This window comes from Chiloscyllium plagiosum, unplaced genomic scaffold (genome assembly GCF_037043375.1).
Source record: "Chiloscyllium plagiosum isolate Xiang-an unplaced genomic scaffold, Cpla_swu_hap1 HiC_scaffold_34, whole genome shotgun sequence".
Lineage (NCBI taxonomy): Eukaryota > Metazoa > Chordata > Chondrichthyes > Orectolobiformes > Hemiscylliidae > Chiloscyllium > Chiloscyllium plagiosum.
In genome coordinates, this window is record NW_028270172.1 from 48,745,860 (window position 1) to 48,769,423 (window position 23,564).

Genomic DNA, 23,564 nt, shown 5'->3' on the forward strand with positions numbered 1-23,564 from the left:
GGGCGGAGAGGTCAGGAAGAAGATTGCAGGTCCCTCGTCAGGTCCACATCCCCCACCAACCCAACCTCCACTCCCGGCACCTTCCCCTGCAACTGCAAGAAATGCAAAACTTGCGCCCCACACCTCCCCCCTCACTTCCCTCCAAGACCCCAAGGGATCCTTCCATATCCATCACAAATTCACCTGCACCTCCACACACATTATTTACTGCATCCGCTGCACCCGATGTGGCCTCCTCTACACTGGGGAACAAATGTGCAGTCTGTTTGTGGCGCAGGCAGCTGGCACTTTCTGGGGGTGTTAGGATGATGTCCTAGTGCACCTTTCACCAAGATATTCCCCCACCCAAGAACCTTTCAATACTGACCAGGATGACAAGCAGCATCTGTGCTAAACAGCCTTTTAAAATAGCAGCACTGAAGGCCTTTAGCTGTTGCATAAGGATCAACACACTAACAGGCACAGGTTGGAAAACAAGGCTTGGCATGGATGGTGTGAGCATGCTGGTATGCACAAAATGAGCAAGCACTGAGAGAGCATGTGACCATCCCTGAGAAGCAGCCTGTTCCAATCCATGAGCTGGGTGCCTGCCCATGTTCACAGTGTCTCCTTGCCCTGGCTTTCTGAATTCTAGTTGCACCCTACAATGCAAGTCTGTGCCTCATGACTGGCCTGCCAGTGTTTTGGACAGATGTCACGATGGTCATGATGAGTTGGCAGATGCCAGGTGCCAATATCTGTAGACTAAGGATACATGCAGTAAGCACCTGTAATTATACACTGAGTTGTTGTTGTTTTGGTCGCTCTGAGCAAACAGCGAGCTAAATCCATCAGGTCCACATTCTCCTTTACTTGTCAAGTTTTCCTGATGTTTAGTGAGTTTGGTAAGATGGGAGTCTGAATAATAATGAGGTGAGTTGACCCCAAGAAATTGGAGCGAGGGGAGGCTGTTCAGCCCCTTAGCCTGCGATGCTGTTGTAGTGATAACAAGGCGAGTGATGACAAGTGATGAAACCTGTCAGTCGGCTTTGTGCTGCCGAGTGGGAATCTCATCACACTGCTTGTAAAACACAAAAGATGGAGCAAAATGATCTCAATATTGAGATTGGCCCTGCTGCATCTATTGTTTGATTGCGACACAACTCTCCCCTTGATGCCTTTAATATCTAAAATATAGATTTATCTTTTTCTTGAATACATTCAATGGCCCAACTTCCACAATCTTCTGGGGTAGAGAATATCACAAGTCAACCACCCATTTCATTCTCAGTGCTAAATAATCTACTCTATGCTCTGAGACTGTGACTCTGGATTCAAGACTGCCAACCATGGGAAACATTGCCCCTGCATCTAGACTGTCCAGCCATGTTAGAATTTTATATGTTTCAATCAGATCCCCTCCCCATTTTTTCATAAACTCTGTTGAACACAGATCCAGTCAAACCAATGTCTCCCCGTATGACAATCCTGTCACTCCCCAGCCTAGTGAACCTCCGCTGTCCCCTATCTGTGGCAAGTATATACTTGCTTAGCAGGGTAGGGAGATCAAAGCTCCACAAAACTCCAGTTGTAGTCTCACCAAGACTTTGTATACCTGCAGTAAGACATCCCTGCTTCTGAACTCAAATCGTCTTAAAAGGGCAGTACACCATTTACCTTCCTAATTGCTTGCTGCAGCTGCTGGTCTACTTTAATTGACTGCTATACAAAGGCACCCAGATCCCTTTGTACATCCACTTTTCCCAATATAACACTACTTAAATATTACTTGCCTTTATGTTTTCATGCCGAAGTGTCTAACTTCCCATTTAGCCATATTATACTGTATTTGCCATGTGCTTGTCCACACACACACACACACACACACACACAGCGTGATTTTTGCCTTCCCCTCACTGGGGAAGATTGTTTTTCCCCATCTTCATGAGAGTCACATCATCTAACCATTCCATTATTCTCAGCCTGGCGACAGAGGAGTGCTCAGGACCCTACAGCTTCCAATGTCTACTACAAGATCTGTCCAAGGACCATCTGATACTGCCACTGGGAAAGGGCATCCTGTTGTTCTCAGGGAAACCCTGGAGAAAAACTTGCAGGGGAGATAGGGAGCACGTACCGGTTGAACACTTCCATGTTTTTGCTGATCTAGATCAGGATGCAGTGACAAGGCTGCAAATCTAGGTGATGGGATAGCGACCAAAGAGGAGATAGGTTCTGCTACATTGTTTCAGCTTGTTTGTAGTCACTGTAAGTAGGTTCAGGTGTTACTTAAATGTGGCAGCCAGACCTCTGACCTCAACAGCTGATCACAGACACAAAGACTCCTTTGCTTCCCCTGCTTCTAGGTTCCTATCCTTTATTGCATTTTTTTGGCAAGCTGCACTAATTGGCCAGCCATTAATGAAAATGCTGCATTGTCTGCCATCACTCTGACACCATTGTGTCTGAGAGCCCCTGTGACTGAAGTTGGGTATTTATGACCTTGGCGGATAGCCCACTTGTTTCTACAAATATTTTTTTGAAGGCCAAGAAAACATCCAGGAAATTGAGACCAAATAGCAATAGTTTAGATGCTTTATTTTAAAGCTCGTGAAAATGGAAAACACCAGTTATGACCAGACTCATTTCATCAGTACACGTTGTCCATGTAGTAACACAAAATAATGAAAACACTACACTTACCCACATCAGTGAACTCCCACCTCTTGCTTAAGTTCAGACAAAATAACTGAATCATTCTGGTCTTTTCCTTGAGTGGTATTCAAACCTGTCTTAGACTTTGTGTTTATCTTTTTCTCTTCTTAGATTATGAATAATACAGATAATATGTCATAAACAGTGTAGATTATTGTACAAACTGTGGTACGGAGAATTAATTGTTAGATTGTGGATCATGGTACAAATATTTAGTTTAAATGCTTCTAGAGTCATTGGGTTATGAAGCAGTATGATTGTGGCACAGTGTGGATTTTGGTAGAGATTATATTCAAAGAATTGGTATGGCTAATCAGCAGCTGCACAATTCCCAAAATCTAAACTATAATTCATGATTCATATTATGCTATAATCAATGTTTTATTATGGCCAGCATCAGAGACTTTGGTACAACCTATTGAATAGTATGCATCATTATATATTAATATGCACAAAACCATGTGCTACAGTCAGTATGAATTACAGTATAGACCAATATAAATTGAACTATAGTATGGATTAAAGGACATATTGTGATAAATGTATATCATGGTGATTATGGAAAAATAGAGATTATAGAATAGACTAAATTATTTTGGTGTTCCACAAGATTATTTTACATTTGGATTAATCAATATGGTTACTATTACAATGGTTGCATTGTGATATTTATGTCTTGGAAAGGTGCAAATTATAACAGCATGGATTTAGGCTATGAGAGATCTTAATATATTTACTGAGTATGGGATAAATGCAAAACTTAATGAAAGCTAATGAGCTAACTTAAACATTAATGGTATGTGTTACAGCATAGTGCAGGTTATGATTTAACAATACAAGTCACAGTACAGTCTGATTATGGATCAGTATAGGTTATGGTGTTACAATACCACAAATTAACAATGAATAAGCCTTATAGATAGATTCGTGTTCATGTGTTTACATCACTTCTTTTGTGACTCATGTTTGGACTGCACCCCAGCACCTCCCCAAGCCACTGTATCAGCAGTACGTGTGTGGTTTTATTTTTCAAATGGTTTTCCTAAAGTGAGGCACCTCATTAGAAGTAGCCTTGTACTCATTCACTATATAGGCACATTTTGAATGAAATAAACATATCCCTTTAGAACATAGAACTTTTTTTATTGGGTTAAGGGAGAGATTTGTTGTTTGAGATGACTCTTTCAAGTCACTAGAAGTACAAACAGAACTGTTAACCATATTTTCATGCTTATGTCACTGCTCTCAGCTTCAATTTTAGAAGTAAAACTGAATTATTGCTTATTTTCCCCATACTTACTCATGTATAGGAAGCAACAATGTTTACACATACATAAGCACGAGGCCATTGCAGGGATGAGGTGAAGGGGATGGAGGATAGTTTTTTTTTAAGTACATCCTAGCAATGAACAGCCTTACCACTGGCAGGTATCACTGGGTAAGGATCAACATGCTGCTGTACTTTCGTGCACATGTTAGGAGTAGGAAGGGCTCTGCAATGCAATAGAAATGGTTCTCAAGTGGATACTTGAAGTTGCAAAGCCTATTCAAATTTAATAAAAGAAGTTGAAATTTAATTATTCCAATTTATTTTTAAACAAATTGAATGGCTTTGGTAGATAAGAGCAGCTTTTTATTTGTAATTTCTACCATATACAACAGGTACAGTAAAAACGAGACAGCGTTCCTCCAGCACCAAGGTATTACCTCCCATTTTAATGGATGATTAAAGTATGAAAAATAAAACAATATTCCATTTTCTAAATCCATATCAAAACCATTTAATTTTTTCAGTAGAGATATATTTATATTTTTTAACAGAATAATAAGAAAATGTTGTATATGATATTCAGAAGGGTTTAAAAGTAAATTTCCAGTTCTGGCAATGTCAGGGAATGAACAGAGTCTCAGTGTTAATTTCTTCTGCACATTTGCTTTAAGGATTTCAGTTCAGTTCATGAAACCATATTTTTATTCATAAAGCAATGTAATCTGCTGTGAATAAATCATAAATCTGCAAACTTAATGACAGTGATAAAGAGCACAACATAGATTCTGACCTTTTTTTCCTCTACCTGTAAACAAGTTACACACATATTTCCTGCATTGTGGATTCTAATTTAACATGACTCAATTAGGAAAAATAGATTATATCTGCAATCACACGTAACACTGTCCAAACTCCAATCCCAAGAATGCTCTGGAGAAACCACATAGGCTGTAGTGAAGGAGGAAGCTTATGTATCACCTTTTCAACAGGAGCTAGAGATGAACTAAAAATGAGAATCTACATTGAGAGAATTAGTAACAAATGAAAGAAGGCATGAGATCAACTGAAATGAGTTGGCTGAAAGAACATTTATAATCAAATTAGTAATGTAGAACTAGCTGCTGGAATAAACTATGATTCCATCAAGGAAATCTATTCTCAGTGTATGAAAGTAAGGGGTTTCAATCTTTATCCTTGAAAGTCATATAGACGTCAATCAGTATATTTCATATTCCCCCAAATTTGCAAGCACCAAAAAGTTGCTGATCCTAAAAAATCTCTATGTTTTGATTTAAGATTTAATAATCAAAAAGGTAAAAACATAGCGGCACTATTGGCTACAAAATTCAAACAGGGCAAAACAACAAATAAAAAACTAAGCATAATTTAAAAGTGAGTTACCCAGACTTCAAAGGTGCAAGGGTAGCATTTATGGACATTTCTGTATAAAATTGTACTCAGTGATTCTTGTTCAATATCCTTGAACTGTCACTGACTTGGCAATCAGCGTGGATATTTACAGTAAATATTAAGTACTGAATACAGTTTCATTTGACAATGTTAGGATAAAATAAATAATGGAGTAAGGCAATGATGATTAAAACAGAAAAACAGTACAATAAATGTACAAGCTAGATTTTTTTAAAAAGTAGCAAGCGACTTTTGCGCTTCATAATCTTAAGGAGGATGATTGGGATGTGGAATCGATATGAAGTTCTCCAGTTTGTATTTTTGCAAACTCAGTGATGGGAAAAAACCTGGAGAATACCTAAATTTTCAGTATATCCCACTGGTAATAGCATGAATGTATAAATTAGAAAACTACTTAATTATTGTGGTCATGTTACAGACACCTGCAGGGAGCCGGTCACTGATATCCAGCCATGATTTTTTTCCCAACCAATTTTCACCATCAAGAAATCATTACTGTGCATCTTCAATGCGTTCTCTTGTGAATTTAGCTTCCTTTTGGAACAGAAGATTATGGAGTCAATCCTGTACCTTGACCAACATCACCATTTCTGAAATACAAATGAATCAAAACTTCCTTGATATTAACTAACTCCATTAAAAATCGCTGCCTCTCTTCTCTGATACAAGAGAAAATCTCTTTTAGTGATGATTTATTCTCTCCATTCATCCATTTCAATGGTCAAATAAATATGTACAGTTATAAACAAAGCTATAACTGGTTTGATTGCTGCTGAAATGCAAAGTTGCTACAATATATGATACTAAAAGATATTCCAAAGTGCAGTGTTAAATGTAAAGTAGTAAACTATATGACTTAATGTGTGATTATACTAGGTACACAGCATGATTCTGAGCAATATAGGCCACATAAAAATTTATGGTCAAATATCATATGCCTCTGAAGAATGAAAACATGATGAGAAATATAGCAAAAATACATAGTGATATAAAAAAATTCCACATGAACACAGAACACTCAATGAGTGTGTCATTTTAATACAATATCGATTCTTTAAAGAACAGCTTTTTGTTATTCAGAATTTAATTATAATGTCTTTTCATAAAGATGCCAAGTGCAGCAGCAGGACTTTAAATTGGTGAGAGTGATACGATAGTTCTGTGACCTTGTCCACCATCTCCTGAACCGCTGCTATGCTGGGATATTGTAAGGCAGCTGTCTTTGTTGCCATGACAATGCTTTTAAGAAGTTCACAAAGTAGATTACTATAGTTTAATACTTTATTCCGAACATCTTGAGCCATAGCTTGTCTTGATAACGTGTCCCCTATAAATACAAGTTTATGAGCACTGAGGATAATGAATTTGCTATGAGCCACGAAGATTCTGGGTGGCTGCCCACCACTGATTGAGCTGAAGAAGGCATCAATGGCATTCAGCAGTGTTACAAAATGAGTCTCACACTGTTCAGAGTAGAAGAAGAGAAGTTGCTTATCTTGAGAGCTGAGACTGCTGCTCTTCTGAGGAATGTGCTGTGGTGCTTTCCAGTTTGAAAGATCATTTTCCACTGGTTTTGTGATTTCTTTTTCCAGTTCCTGAAATTGATTTAGCTGAAACAGACAGTTAGTTAAATTAAAAAATAATAAAAATACAATTCAAAACAATGTGAACGCTACACTTTGTCCTATTCCCAAAGTTTGTCATTTTCAAATTTAATAACTGAAAAATCTTCTTACAAAACCAACTTTCCAAAAATGAAATTTGTTCTGAACCATAAACTGGGATTCACCTACTGATATGCTCTCACATCAAAACCCCAGCATCCCTTACACTGAAGGCCCAGTGACCACAATTATTTAAAATCATTTTGAACAAATCAATGCTTTTAATGTACAAACAAAAATGAGGATGAGAGAAAAATACATTAAAATAGAATATTTTCCATTCTGTTAAAATTATTATTGTACATAGCCCTGTGATTGTAAAACTTCATTACAGCTAGGCAACCCAAGCCTGAATCACTTTTGCACCTCACTTCTTATTGGAGGTAGGAAATGAATGGTGAGGATAGGAAGTCAAATTTCATCTGAGGAAGGGAATCTCTTTCAAAATGGCTTACATGTCTCATTTGATGTGTTAATAGAAAATAAAGTTTACACTTTTTGATGTCTTAACATGACCACACCAACATTTTATGTATTCATGCCAGTATTTTATCAAAATCAACAGTCTTTTAAAATAATGCTGATTCAATTGCAGAATCATTGCTAATCACTATGATTCAGCCTTTGGAGAGTGTTGGAAGGACGTTAAAAAAACATTTTGACCTAACAAAGTCTTTCAGGTTCTTGGCTGAGGAAAACATGTCCACACAACAAAACATACCTGATGTTGCTCCAGTTGCATCTTGTTCTGTTTGACAATATTTTCTTTTTCCAGAAGTTCTCTTTGTTGTCTCTCAAATTCATCTTTCCCCTTTAATGTTTAAAAACAAAAAAAATCTCCATTGTTTCATGTCTTTGTTATAAGATGATGACCAGAACCACACACAGTATTCTACATGGGTTGAATACACTTCCATCATAACCTCATTTATTTTTAGTTCTGTCATTCTAGAAATAAAATCTAGTGCTTGGTTTGCTTTTGTTTAAAAAAGGCCCTGCCAACAATATTTTATTGACACCTTTCTTTACTTATATCATCTAGACTTGCCCATTAATAAGTCACCTCCCTATTCTTCCTATCAAAATATACTGCCTCACATTGTGTTGGACTTCATTTGCTATTTTCCCATTCTGTACTTTTATTAATAGCCACCTGTAATTTGTTTCAGTTCTACTCAGTGTCATTATCAACATAGATTTCCCCAATATGATGAAGGAGCAGCGGTCCGAAAGCTAGTGCTTCCAAATAAACCTGCTGGACTATAACCTGGTGTTGTGTGATTTTTAACTTTGTACACCCCAGTCCAATACCGGCACCTCCACATCATGACCTTATTTCCATTCTGTTTTCTATACTGAAGCCATCTAGCAATCCATTCTACCACCACAGACCCTACATACCTTGACCATATTCATCAGTCTATCATTGGGCACCTTTTTGAGGGCCCTGTGGAAAATTCAGATAAACCATATTTACTGCATTATCATTGTCTACTCTATTACATATTTACTGCATTATCATTGTCTACTCTATTACATTCTATTACCGCATTATCATTGTCTACTCTATTACATTCTCAAAAAAATGCAATAAGATTGGTCAAGCAAGTATTTCCCTTTTGAAATCCATGTTGACTATTCCTTAGTACATCTTTATTTTCTAAACATTCCCCAATGTTCTCCTCTAGTAGGGATTTAATTATATATTCTGCACCTCCGCCCCACCCCATGTTAAACTGACTGGCCTACAATTCTTTGGGCACATTCTGTCCCTTCCGTAAATATAGGAATTATGTTAACTATCCACCAGTTCTCTGACACTACACCCTCTTTTAATAAATCATTAAATATATGCCATAATATCTCCGCATCTCTTCAACAGATTCTCTTAAACTGTAAGAACATAATCCATCCAGATCTGGAGCTCAGTTAAATTTTCAAGGTCACAACTTCTACAAACCTGCAAATGGACATAATCGTAGTCTTCCATCCAACTTTTATCTATGATTTCTGTGCTTTTAATGTGATCCTCACGGTCCAATTGTGGTGGACTATGCAAAGGCCTAATCTGAATCATTGTCTTATCTCCTTGTGAATGGGGCTGATTAAAGCTTGTAGTACTCTTGTCACCAACGGTCAATTGGTTTATTTCATGGACCGTCTCTAGGTTTGTAATTCCAACACCTTGTTTGAATAAGAGTTCTGCATTTGTGCTCATAGAAGATGCTAACTGCTTAATGTCATCTGGTATAGTCTTTGTCACCATAACAAAACGGTCTAAATTATCACATTTATTATGGGACCGGTTTACCACCAAGATGTTCAAGGACCAGTTGTTGTTATCCAGTGCCTGGCTGGTCTGGACTAAAATCTGGTAGGAGTCATCCAATCGCTGCATTTGCTTTTTTAGCTTGTTGTGAAGACTGATATCTGATAAACGTGATGCATTCACTAAGGCTCCCTGGGCAAACCCAAGGAATCCCAGCAATGAATGCTTTACCTTGTCAACGCAAGCATGTATTTCATTAAGGTTTTTTTCCATTATTTCATAAGATCGCCAGTTAGGATTGACAAAAGCCATGAGTCCCTTTACTGAGGTATCCACATTCTGCTGCAGTTGAGTCAGTCTCTCAAAGGCAGAATCTAAGTCTAGCAGTAACTTCTTCTCTGGCAGTGGTGAGGCTGAAACAGAAGATTCCTTTGATGTCGTTGAAGATGTAGACATATTACTTCGTGTACTACCTGTGCTAGAAAATGACAAACGGTTCATTCCATCAGTCACATCTTGTACCGCCCTAACATCTTGCGAAACCTGTGGCGGAACGTCATATACAGTATTTTCTACTCCTGATGCAGATTGTTCAAAGTCTTGCAAACCTCGTGGAATATCATAGATGTCTTTCTGTGGAGATTGTTGGTGGGTTGGTGGAATATCATAAACACATTGCTTTTTTGAAACCAACTCCGAATTGACCACTGTTGGTGGGACATCATAAATGGACTGTTTCAGGGAACTGATCCCACCTCCTGAATGGATTGAGTTCAGCTTTAAAGATGGCTTTACAGTAGTTGGTGGGATGTCATATAACCCCTCAGATTTATGGCTTATAAGGGGATCGGTGAAGTGTCTCATTGGGGGTGGAAAGTCATATGTAGCTTCTCTGTCATGATTGCCAAGTGCCTCTTTGCAAGAAATGGGTGGAATATCGTACACCTATAAATACATTGTCAAAACAAAACACATTTTTAATAGAGCTTTATAATACTGATCTCCTTTCCTTTCTATTTACTATGTTATTAATGAAATTAATTATTTAACAGAATTGAGAAACCAATTCTTGCTGAATAGCTATATGCAAACTACCAAGCTTTCTTCTAAATTTCAAACAGACTTCAATTCACTGATCAGAGAATGAGTAAAAGGATAAAATGTGACTACTTATGATCAGCAGATCAGTGTCTAAAAAATTATAAACATTACTATTTTTTCCACAATTGGAGATCTTCTCATTTATTAGTCATTGGAGTCTGGCAATCAACTTATTTTAAACCACTGATTTAAATAAAGAGTGTTCAAAATAAATTTCAATGTATTATACATGTGAACATACAGCAAATACTTACACTCTGCTTCTCCTTTCCCAAACAAGATGGTATATCATACAGTCCTTTGGCTTTAAATTCTTCCAGTTGTGTTTGATGCATGGCTCCCTTTAGCATTGCAGCAGGAATGTCGTAGAGCTGGTAATGGTAAAGGAGGCTTGGTCAAAACTTAAGCCAACAGTATTGAAATTTCATTGACAGGCTTGAAGTGGCTGCAAATTTTAAAACTCATTTTCTCAGATTTTAGCTTGGTTTAGCTTTCTGCCACCTGGACTGCTCTCTTTTGCATACTCCTCCTTCAGGTGTAGAGAGGGTGAGCTGGAAATCTCCATAGTAAATGCAAGTTCTTGGATCAAATGCATTTCAAGGATAGATAGGAATACTCAGAAACATGATGCATTGTGATAGAATAATAAAAAAGTACGATAGACAGTTTGCCACAATAATTCTGCTTATAATAATTACACAATCCAAGAGTGCAGGACGTTATTTAACCCACCATAAAAATGCTTGAATCTATCATTAAGGAAGAAGTAGCAAGACAGCTAGATAGAAATTGTTCCATTGGGCAGATGCAGCATATGTTCATGTAAAGCAGGCCATTAACTAATTTACTTGAGTTTCTGAAGCCATTACAAGTGCGGTGGACAATGGGAACCCAGTAGACATGGTATATCGAGATTTACAAAAGGCATTCGACAAGATGCTGCACAAAACGCTGTTGCTCAAAGTAAAGGAGCTTGGCATTATGAGGAACATATTAGCATGAATAGAGAATTGGTTAACTAATAGGAAGCAAAGAGTGGGGATAAAAGAGTCTTTGCTGATTGGTGTTTGGACCATAATTGTTTACAATTTACATAGATGATTTGGAGTTGGGGGTATCATGTGCATTGTATCAAAGTTTTAGATGACAGTAAGATTAATGGTAGAGCAAAGTGTGCAGAGGACTGTGAAACTTTACATAGGGACATAGATAGTTTCAGTGAGTGCGCAAAGGTCTGGCAGATGGAGTACAATGTTGATAAATGTGAAGTCATCCATTTTGTAGGAATAACAGTAAAAATGACTATTACTACGTGAATGGTAAAAAAACTGCAGCACGCTGCTGTACAGAGGGACCTGGGTGTCCTTGTGCATGCATCACAGAGGGTTGGTTTACAAGTGCAACAGGTAAGTAAGGTGGCAAATGGAATTTAGTCCTTCATTGCTAAAGGGATTGAGTTTAAAAACAGGGAGGTTATGCTGCAGCTGTATAGGGTGCTGGTGAGGCCACACCTGGAATACGGTGTGCAGTTTTGATTTCTTTACTTGCAAAAGGATGTACTGGCACTGGAGGGGTTGCAGAGGAGGTTCACTGGGTTGATTCGGAGTTGAGAGGGTTGGTTTATGAAGACAGACTGAGTAGAGTGGGAGCAGATTTAGGACTGAATTGAGGAGGAACTTCTTCACCCAAAAGTGGAATTCCCTGCCCAGTGAAGTAGTTGAGGCTTCCTCATTGGATGTTTTCAAAGCCAAGACAGATAATGTTTTGGACAGTAAAGGAATTAAGGGTTATGGTGAGAGGGTGGATGAGTGGAGCTGAGGCCACGAAGGGATCAGCCATGATCTTATTGAATGGCAGAGTGGGGTCAAAGGACCAGATGGCCTTCTCCTGCTCCTGCTCCTGACGTTGGCTCTTTGAAAGAGCTATCCAGTTACTCTTGTTCTCCTACTCTTTTCTCATTATTTCAAATGTTTCATCCCAAATATTTGTGCAATTTCTTTTTAAAAGTTGAATCTGTTTCTATCCCTATCAGTCACTGCATCTTAGAACATGATAATTAATGTGTCAATAAATGGCTCCTCATCTCTCCTCTCGCCCTTTCGCCAATTATCGTAAATCTTAAAGTGCCCAAAATGATAATTCTGTTTCTCTCTCCATATTTGCTGCTGTCATTTCCAGCATTTTCTGTTTTTACTTCATATTTCTAGCATCCACAGTAATTTACTTTTGCATCTTTAATCTGAGTTCTCTCCTTAAAATTCTATGCTTTGGAAGCAATCTCTCCCGATCTGTTTCATGTAATTAAAATGAATCATTACTAATGTTACTTGCAAAAAATAATTGATCCCTAACTATACTGCACGTATGGAGACATCCCAATTTCTTTGAAATATACTTCATTTCTTTTCTCCCCTCAATTAGCCTCCCCTGCCATTTGTATGATCATGATCTGATTATGGAATTCTACTTTCCTGCCAGTCACACAAGCCCATAATGCTTTTTCTATCAAAAATCTGAATGGTTTCAAAGTTGAATTAAGCAAAGATACAGCCTCAATTAAGTGTATGTTATTGGTATGTAGCAAAGCATTTTGATGTGAAAGTAGTCCGCGAATTACAGAGGGTCATTGAACTTTGGAATTCTGCCTATGTTTAATTGACGTGTCCTTGGAGCAGAATCATTCATGGTGTGAACTGAATAGAAAGAAATTGTCCCCGAAATATCTGTCACCAGATTAAAATGACATTGACAAAATAGTGCAACTTTTTATCAATCACTGGACTCGCAAGGTATTGTCAAGCTCATAATAATTATGGTGTGAGATGTACAATGCTTGCTCAATGTTACACAATGGAGTTACTGGCAACCAAGTGAAGGAAAGTTATAATTTTAATTGAGAAGACATAATGCAATTAGTGTATTTTCAAAGTGTCTTTCATTAGGTATGAAATAATAAACTTATGGCAAGGAAGAGAGCATTTGGAATTAGGGAACAAATAGCTGGATGGATAAAAACGAGAAAGCAATCAGTGGTGATAAAGAACAATCAATCATTCAGATTGAAAGCTGTGTTCCACAAGTTCAGCGCAGGGTCTGCTTTTGGACATAAATTCTATTAATTACTTCGGCTTTGGAACAAGTAACTCAGTGTTGAGCTTTGCAGATTATTCCAAACTGCGGAATAGAACAAACACTGGCAAAGCACGTAATTAATACAAAGTAGACATTAGAAGATTTGCAGACTCTAATACTTCAGCAGGAGAAACAAATATCATCTCCCCTCTAACAAATAGGAAACTGAATGAAGTAGAAGGACAAAATGTCAGATGGAAAATGTACAGTAAAAATGGCAACACAGGTTAGGACAGCATTTAAAAATACTAACATTTGGATTTATTTCTAGAAAAGTGGGATGTAAAAGTAGTGAAGTTATGTTACACTTGTATAGGATGCTGTCAGGCATAATTGTGTACACAGTGCACATACTGGCCTGCAGTCTAAATAAACAAATTTGCAAGGATGGTACCAGAACAGAGAGATTACAAGTGGGAAAGGTGGAGACATCAGTCAGTAGAAGAGAGAATTAAAAGTAGATTCAACCAAGATCTTTGGAAAGAATGCTTTACATGTAGGGGAGGGCCCTGAAAACTGACAGCCATAAAGTCAGCATGATTACTATAAAATCTAAAAGGAAAGCAAGGAGAATTTTCTTTGATTTCAGAGTGGTTAGAATGTGAAATTCACTACCATGGGAAGGTAGATGCTTTCAAAGTAAAAACAGATATGAGGTGAAAAGAAAATGGTAAGATATACTGAAAGGCTGAGAGAAGGTAAATGTAAATGGAGGATCTGAAGTGGAATATAAACACTGCTTATAGAATAGGTCCATTTCTCTGCTTTATGTTCTTTGTGACATTACATACCCCCTGCTGACGAACTGGTGGGATATCATAAACTCTTTGCTGCTGTCTTGCTGGAGAGTAGCCCTGTCCACATCTGACCTGCAGAAAAAAAACCAAAAGTTTACAAATCAATTTTCAAGCATTTTATTCTACAAGTATTTACACACAGCATGTGAAAAATGTAATCTCCATTAAAACCGCCTATAATCTGGGCTGATGCAGTATTTAAATCTGCAAGTGATACATCTTCAAAACAGTTCACCAAAGATTATCTCCATTAAATTTAGGTCACCTCACATTTTGGATGAACTAAACTCAAATTTCAGTCAAAATTAGAATTTGAACTTCAGGCCCAACAATGAAATTGAGCCCTCAACTGTCCAGCTGCTTCCAACCTTGGACACCTATCACAGGTGGTTAGGTCACAGATTCAGAGTTCAATTAAAAATGTTTACCACTAATTCTTCTGTTGCTAAATGTTTCCACCTGGAATTTCAATGGATGACAATGAAAGATGTTGCAAATGAAAGATGCAATTTCTACTAAATAAAGGGTACAGTTTGATTTGACATGAGATGATTTGACCTTTATGAAAAGGCTGGAAAATAATACAGGAAATGAAAATACAACTGACTTTTATCAATTAGAATACACAGCATCCTGACAGTCAGGAGCAGAGATACCACATCTTCAAAGCAAAGACAAGCTGCAACAAAAGTTGTAAATGGCCCTGGAGGGTATACTGATGCTAATCTGAAAAAGTTTACTATAATAGATGAGTGTTTTTGAGACAGTTATTATAAACAAAAAGATAGCTCCCAGGCAGATGATTATCCTCTCATTCATCTTTAAATTGTAGCACTGCCTTGAGAAGTTAGTTACAGAAAGGACACTGCAGAGGGAGCAGAAATGTTGTGCAGCTCACTGAACAGCTTTGATGATCATAAATAATATGTGCTTCCCTTTAAACAGTGAACAAACAAAATAGTTGTGCACATTTGCCATCATAGTGATCATTGTACATTGGATACAAAGGATTATGCTCTCCAAAAGCAGCTTGGCTAATTTTACATTTAGTTTCTTTGAATTGGCTCAATTTACTCCAACTCCAATAAGAGAGTAGCAATTATAAAGCAAATACTGAGGAGTTTGGGTGGTACAGTGGATTAGCACACCACCCTGTGAATCCAATCCAACATGATGAAACAACTTATTTTCTGTCATTGTCTGGGTTTAAGTAACTAATGCATAATAACCATTGCAGACACAACCTAGTTTCTGGCTGATGTGGTCATAGAAGACAGTACCACTAAATTGCTAAACATCCAAACAATTGAAATTTCTAACGAAGAGTCATCTAGACTTGAAACATTAGCTTGTTCTCTCTCCACGGATGCTGTCTGACCCAGCATTTGTTGTTTTCAAATGAAATCGCAATATCTTAGTCTGTGCCACATCACCCAGTGCCCTGCCACCCAGTCTATCATTGGGTTTGTACTCAGTCTCCCAGGCCACTACTCCAGTGCTAGGTCTGTCCCCAATACAACAGTATAGTAATTCCGTTGACCATATTGCTTTCAGCAGGCAAGACACACTTTTCTTTGACATTATGTGGTTGCGGTGGCATTCAGATTCCAGGCAAATAATGGAAGTTTTGCTGACCCAAACTAGTGATGACACAGTCTGAGCCATCTGGCTGGGGGAAACTTTTCACCCCACAGTAAATTGTTTTCTTATTCATTGGTGCCATCTGCATGAAACAGATGGGGGAGCCAGCCTGCTCAGAACAGCATACCCTCAGCTATTCCCACCCCAAAGCGGATGGAAAAAAATAGAAAGGATATATGAAATTAAATACAAAACATCTCCCTCATATATTGACTGGAAAATCATATTGTGCTTACAAAGCACAATATTTACATTGATGCATTTCAAAAAAGTAAAGCCTTTTCAAATTCCACAGCACAGGGCCAATAGAGTCAAGACATAAATAAACTATGAAAAAAAAGAGTCCTGACAGATCAATGAGAACAGTGAAGCATAGACAGAATGTGAAGCTGAGACCTATAAAAAGAGATTCAGCTAAAGCTACCAATCTACATGTAAAAACTGACATGATGGGGTGGAATTGCCAGTAGCCAACTCCTTCCCAGGAAAGTCAATATTGATTTAGCAGATGGGGCAGTTTCCTTTTAAGGTGGTGCCCTGATGGTTTCACATTGCTTTGCTTTGGCTAAATTTCTGTTATTTTTCACTTAAAACCAAGTGAAGGGATTATGGCCAGCTCATAGACAAGTCACATGCAAGAAAGCAAACTTCAAAGAGAAATGATTTGAAGACCATTATAATTAATCTGAACTGAATTAATGTTTTTAAATAACAGTACTTTTTTATATCAATCAACTGAATAAATATTTAGACAAACTTCTATCCTGTGTTTAGACAGCATTTTTGGTTCAGCAAATACTACAACAACAGTCAGAAGGTTAGAAGTGTCAGAATGCTGACTGTGGTCTTTACTTTAATTCACTTGTGACATATAATTAAGAAAGAATAATAAGCAGTGCTCATTAGACAAAAAAAAACAGGTGATGGTCAAGAAAACAACAAATACACAAACAGAAACTATTCTCACTGCATGGGAAGTGCTTTAACAACCTGGAATCTGTAAGCCCTATCACCAAATGTGGGAAAGAGAAAGAAAATATGAGAACAGAAGCAAGATGTATTGTCGAGACAAATCAGTTTACTCTGCTCTTCGATTCTCTGTGCACTTCTAAAGAACGTGGGGCAACGGCCATAAACAGGAGTCAGATATCCACAGATCTGTTGACCTTTCACCCCAGCTTCTTGTTACACCAATTACAGACAGAAGCAGGTGCTTCTCCAAGGAAAAAAGCTAAAACAGGATTCCCAGACCCTACTCCCAAACTGAAGTCCAGCGGCTCGTCAAACATTTGGCTATTGCAGTACCAGATTTACTTCAGACCAACTATTTCCTTAGCCAATCTTGTGGTTTTCAACAACTCAATTCTTGTCAAATGAAAGCTCAAACACTTCATTCATATCCATCCTATTCTGAGCTAAGTTAAAAATCACACAATCCCAGGTTAGAGTCCAACAGGTTTATTTGGAAGCACAACATGGTGTTGTGAGATTTTTAACTTTGCCCACCCCAGTCCAACACTGGCACCTCCAAATCATGACTATTCTGAGCTAATCCTACAGCTATTTACACACTATGCCTCCTTCCAGTCATCGATTGCCAACTTGATGATTAATTAAAAAGTCACTTGAAATATATGACATATAACCTGCATTTCTGATAAGGAAGTTTGACATGGTTAATAATGATCTCGCCTGAGTCAGAAGGTTGCAGGTGAAATAATTCCACACCGGCTGGTATCCCATCACCCTTTATTTACATGTGCATAGTTCTTGACAGTGGTTCGGTCTCCTCAGAGCCAGCTCTCAAAGTGAACAGAACATTTGACACTCCTGTTTAAATCTGTCAGCCAGGACTGATAGAATCTGGTTAATCTGGTCCAATGAGCTCTATGTGGTTGACGTTATTGGTTGCAGATTTGAGCTCCACACTCAGTGGGCAGCAATTTGTTGGATCATTAGGGTCTTGTCAGCCAGCTGGAGTGCTGTATATTTGTGTAAAAATGGTGGACTGTCACTTTAAGAGTCTGACTATATGCCATAATAAAAGCGGCATTGGCTGCTTTGGGTGGACAAACAGCTCTCTCTCTAATCTTGCTGCCTATAGAGCAAACCCCTCCATAATATAGCTCCTCCTGTTTAACGTTTTGGCCTCCTGATCCATCTTGGAACTTAACATGGAGAGCCACCAAGAAACCCACACTGTCTTTTCCAGGTAAGGCCTACTGAATTGAATGCCAATCAGGCACTGGTGATGCCAGAATCATGGCCAGGCTGCAGATATCCCACCCAAAGACAGCCACTAGCCAATTAGAAGCCAGCAGCTCTTGCAGTCAGCAGTGTCACAGAGCAGGCTGTAGCTTCTGCCTGAAGGACACCACAATGTAAGAAAGATCAAGATGGAAAGCAAGTGATTTCGAGGGAGGGGGGTTTCTGGGGCTGAGGGTCACAGGAAAGGTGGATCGGGGGTGTCAGGAAAAAGCATATGGAGTGGCCCTAGTAGATATCCCCTGCTTGATGTCCAGTTCCGTAAATCAGGTACTGATTTCCTTTGATTACATGGCCTTCCCACCTCCAACATCATCATCTGTGGCAGCAAAGAACTCCATGGTAGGAATTGAGATGTCAAAATTTAACAATATTGTGACCACCTTTAGGGTCTAAAACAGGGAGGACAATAACTAATTAGATTAGATTACATTACAGTGTGGAAACAGGCCCTTCGGCCCAACAAGTCCACACCGACCTGCTGAAGCGCAACCCACCCATACCCCTACATTTACCCCTTACCTAACACTACGAGCAATTTAGTATGGCCAATTCACCTGACCTGCACATCTTTGGACTGTGGGAGGAAACCGGAGCACCCGGAGGAAACCCACGCAGACACAGGGAGAACATGCAAACTCCACACAGTCAGTCGCCTGAGGCGGGAATTGAACCCGGGTCTCTGGCGCTGTGAGGCAGCAGTGCTAACCACTGTGCCACCGTGCCACCAATAGAATAATCTAATAGAACAGATGGATAAGTATTTTGGACACAGGTAAATTACTTAGACTCTTTGAAAAAGTTAATCCTGGTGAGCAGCTTGTGTTCTAATGATTTTAATCAGCCTATTCAGAATGTTAGGACACTCACTGGAGCAGGTGGGACTTAATTCCAGGCCTCCCGGCTCAGAGGTCGGCACACTACCCGCGTGCCACAAGATGGTCCTTATTTATAAACTTTTTTTAAAAAGTTAGCTGACACAGAACTCTGACCATGACACTTACATAGCATAATGGAACAGTAACAGACTATTTAACTGAATTGATCTATGTCAGTATTTACGCTCACTGAAACCTGCTCCCACCTTTTCTCATCCAAATCCATCACTGTAATCACCTATTCCTGTCTACCTCATCTGTTTATGGTTTGCCATAATACTTGGAAAAAGTTGGAAAGCTTTAAGCAGCAACTGAGAGGCTGATGTAATTACCACCTATGTAGATCAGCCTGAGCTCATCTATTTAGTCACCTGGCAGGAGAGTGTTGAAAGCCAGAGCGGATTTAATCTACCCACACTCAGCCACGCCAGAGGTGAGGTTTAAACAGCATCATCTACAGATGACGTGCACGGATTTTAAAAACAGAAACTTGTTGTGACATGGCTGCTAGGGACAGATTCTGCTGAAGCTCATGCCAGAAGTGTGGCTGTGGTGAAACAGGAATATCAATGTGTCGCCTACAGCAAATGAGCCACAAGACTCTGCTTGTTCATTAAAATTAACCAGGGGCAGTGCATTCCCAAGAAAGCTGACAAAGGATAGTAAATTAATTTTTACTGATGTATATTTGGTTACAGATTTTTTGAAAACTAGTTTTATTTCCTTTTAAAACAAATGCTAAAATAGAGAAGTGTACATTATCAACTTTTTTTTATAGAATCCCTAGTTTGCATGTTCTCCCCACATCTGTGTGGGTTTCCTCTGGATGCTCTAGTTTCCTCCCATAGTCCAAAGATGTGCGGGTTAGGTGGACTGACCATTTTAAATTGCCCATAATGTCCAGGGATGTGCAGGCTATGCGCATTAGCCGTGGGGAAATGCAGGGCTACAGGGTAGAATGGGATCCTCTTTGGAGAGTCAGTGCAGATGTGATGGGCTGAATGGCCTACTTCCACACTGTGGGGATTCGATGATTCTATAACAAGTATCCATTGCATCAAAGGATCCCCCAACTGTTTTGAGGACACACTGAATTTTTTGAAATGTGGCTCTTTATTAAGATATTGAAGTCTCAGTTTTCTGAAACCAAAAAAGTAAATGGTGAAAATACTCAATGCTGCAGTTGGCATGTGTGTAGAGAACAGATTAGAGCATGTTTCAGATGTGCTGACTGCATCAGAGTTTCTGGTTTTATTCTTGATTTTGAACATCCACAGTTTCATGCCCCTTTTGTCAATCAGTTCAGGTGAACCTAAATGGTGCCTTACAAAGAAGAAGAACATATAGACACACTGAAACAATGCTTTACATGGAAGCTACCAGAACTGAGAGGGTATAGCTAACAAGGAGAAGGCCAATCAGGGTTAGGTGAGATTGAGGAATTTGGAACCCAAACAGTAGAACCATGATTTGATTGAATGGTGAAGCAGGCTGTGGGTTCGTGCTCAAATAATGACCAAAATCGGTGAGTGGCAAAAATAGGCTCTTGTATTCAGCAACCGCAAGTAGCACAAGTTCAAGCCGGCAATAGAATCCCGAAATACAGATCTTACACTAGCCTCATTACGCACTGTTCTTACATACATTAAAATGCCATTATTATGGTGTTAATTGTTTTATCTATAACATACAAAGGTTTGAGGGGCTTCTGTTCTGGAAGACAGGAGATGGGTTAAAACACGTTCTACATGCTGGCTGCTACTCCTGATAGGATTAAGAGTGTCTATCCGGTGTGTTTTTGTCTTTTAAGTTGATAAATGTTAGTAAAATTAATAGGCCTATATGCGCTAAGTAAGTTAGAAATTCTACCTGTATTTAATAAAAAAAAGGATATTAAACTGATTACCGCAGCTGATTTGTGAGATTTGTTTACTATTTGCCAGTGTGAGTTTCATTTATTCACACAATTTCACATAAATGTTGTTTTGACATTAGTTTCTTAACAGCAACATGGTATGGATTTGTTCATTGTGCTCTCTCTCTCTACGACAAACACCTGCCTGCCACTGTGTTCATGTCAGAGACGATGAGGCATCAAGTGGACCCTCCCCCTAGGGACTTAATTGGCCTGGAGCTGGGGGGTGACAGGGAGGGCACAATCATTCTCCCACAGTTTTTTGTTAATCGCAACATTTTGTTGTTAGTAGTTTTTATTTTGTGCATTTTGTTCTCTGGCTGTGCCTCTCTCGTCTGAATGAAAGGACATATAAAGAAGATCTCAAGTGAGAGATACTAAGCAATTTAAAGGCTTTGAAGTAACAACAGAATAAATGAGGGGATTTGCTAATTCAACCATGTCTGGTAAACAATACATTTCTAACATCTTGGATCACGGTGTATATTTGACAGAATGATTTCTTAAACTTTGCGAACTTCAGTTGTGTTGTGCGGAAATGCAGCAAACTCTCATTTTTAAAGATTAACGTTTTATTTCTGTAATTCTTTTACTCAGGCACCACCCTTGACATCTGGCAACTCGGTATAAACAGGAAGTCAAAACCAAAGTCATACCACAGATGTTCCGGCATTTTGAGAAGTCTGTGATGGGAAACTTTTTAAAATTTTTGTACATTTCTCCCCAATATTTAACGATAAGACTGAATTATCTCAATTTTCATTGAAACTCATCCCAGGTAACAATTTATAAGTAATAAATAACAATTTATGCTGCCCCCTATCACATTAGTATATCACAGACTTCTTGATGAGATTAATTTATAATTGCTTTCAGAATGCAGTGACTATTAATATATGTTGGTTTACCGCTATTTAACCACATTTTTATTGCATTCCACTAAAAATCATCTTCTAACAATGTGTTAACAGTAATGTTCAGTTTAGGATTGGATTAGTGTACAATGCAACAGACCACAGCATTCACTTTTCCTGGAATGTCCCAACTTGTTGAGCAGCACATAGTTTAGCAACAACCCTTCAATTAATGACTGGGATAATTATACACCCTCTGTATTTTTTTCCCCAGAAGTTTGGCCATTCTTTGTAACTGCCAGACATTGAGAGAGTTTTAAGCCTTGTGATCACGAAGGCTGTAGTCATTAATTTGTCACGGTAAATGCACAGTTTGAAATCCTTCATATACATTTTAAATCTCCCATCAGTTTTTATTTGGAGGCTGATCTATTAGCTACTTGTAAATCAATGAAGTGGTTAGGAACCAAACATGAATATGGCTGGGCAGCAGTTTGTTTGAAACTGTACTTGTTTACTGATATAGATTCTGGCTATGTGCAATTTCCAGCTCATGTCTTTCTCAGATGAAACTTTAGTTACAATGTAAACTTCAAATTGGTATTATGAAGCTTTTCTTTGATAAAGGAGGTCTAGTTTTGTGAAGAAAGACAATACCAAAATACAGAGTACAGATGTCTGCTTTTTTATAGGAAGCGATCTCCACCAACTCTACCATTACTATCCACAACTCGAGGCTATGACATGCAAGTAAGAATGAATGTTGCCACAGCTCCTCGGAGGAGCTGGTTAGCTGAGTGGTCTGGATGGTTAGTGTGGATCAGATCGGGTGCCAACTGTATGGAGTCCAATTCCCATTCAGGATGGGATGGACTTAGGATGGATTTCTTGTCATACTTTTGGAAGTTGTGATGCTGTGGGTCAGACTTACCTTCAAGCAGAGAACTGAAGAGGGCGGCACGGTGGCACAGTGGTTAGCACTGCTGCCTCACAGCGCCAGAGACCCGGGTTCAATTCCCGCCTCAGGCGACGGACTGTGTGGAGTTTGCACGTTCTCCCCGTGTCTGCGTGGGTTTCCTCCGGGTGCTCCAGTTTCCTCCCACAGCCCAAAGATGTGCAGGTCAGGTGAATTGGCCATGCTAAATTGCCCGTAGTGTTAGGTTAGGGGTATGGGTGGGTTACGCTTCGGCGGGTCGGTGTGGACTTGTTGGGCCGAAGGGACTGTTTCCACACTGTAAAGTAATCTAAAGTAATCTAATCTAATCTGGGTCAACTGCTTTCCTGCAGGAGAATAATTATGGGTACAGCTCCCAGTAAGTTAGGCAGCTGCGTAACAACCTGGAAGTACACGTTCTGCACATAAATTGGCCCTTTTAAGTCAGTGTGCATATATGGATGCATAATCATTTTTTAAAGGGGCCATGCACTTAAATAAATTACCTGCCTAACCTCTAATTTGTTAGAAATGTTGATTACAGTTAACTTAAATATCATTGCGCTGCAGAGTATTGGTCAGGTAATTAGTACTGACACGCATGTTTCCTGTCATGATCAGAAGCACTGAATTTACTTTCACATTACTAATAAGTTAAAAGTACCATACATTCATCACATCTTTGAAATATCAGACATTTGTAAAACATGTAGATACCT

At 38.8% G+C, this 23,564-nt stretch overlaps 1 protein-coding gene across 1 annotated transcript in view; it reads right to left on the minus strand.

Annotated features, from left to right (window-relative positions):
- Nucleotides 1–4,314: 4,314 nt before the first annotated feature.
- The window catches only part of nedd9 (neural precursor cell expressed, developmentally down-regulated 9), a 56,344-nt gene continuing 37,094 nt past the window's right edge, over nucleotides 4,315–23,564 (minus strand). The window contains exons 3-7 of the mRNA XM_043719036.2: nucleotides 14,353–14,430; nucleotides 10,684–10,800; nucleotides 9,020–10,273; nucleotides 7,781–7,870; nucleotides 4,315–7,005 (exon numbers count right to left, since the gene is read on the minus strand). Of these exons, the coding sequence (XP_043574971.2) occupies nucleotides 6,496–7,005; nucleotides 7,781–7,870; nucleotides 9,020–10,273; nucleotides 10,684–10,800; nucleotides 14,353–14,430 (2,049 nt within the window). The 3' untranslated portion in view covers nucleotides 4,315–6,495. The remainder of the gene's footprint in view (nucleotides 7,006–7,780; nucleotides 7,871–9,019; nucleotides 10,274–10,683; nucleotides 10,801–14,352; nucleotides 14,431–23,564) is intronic.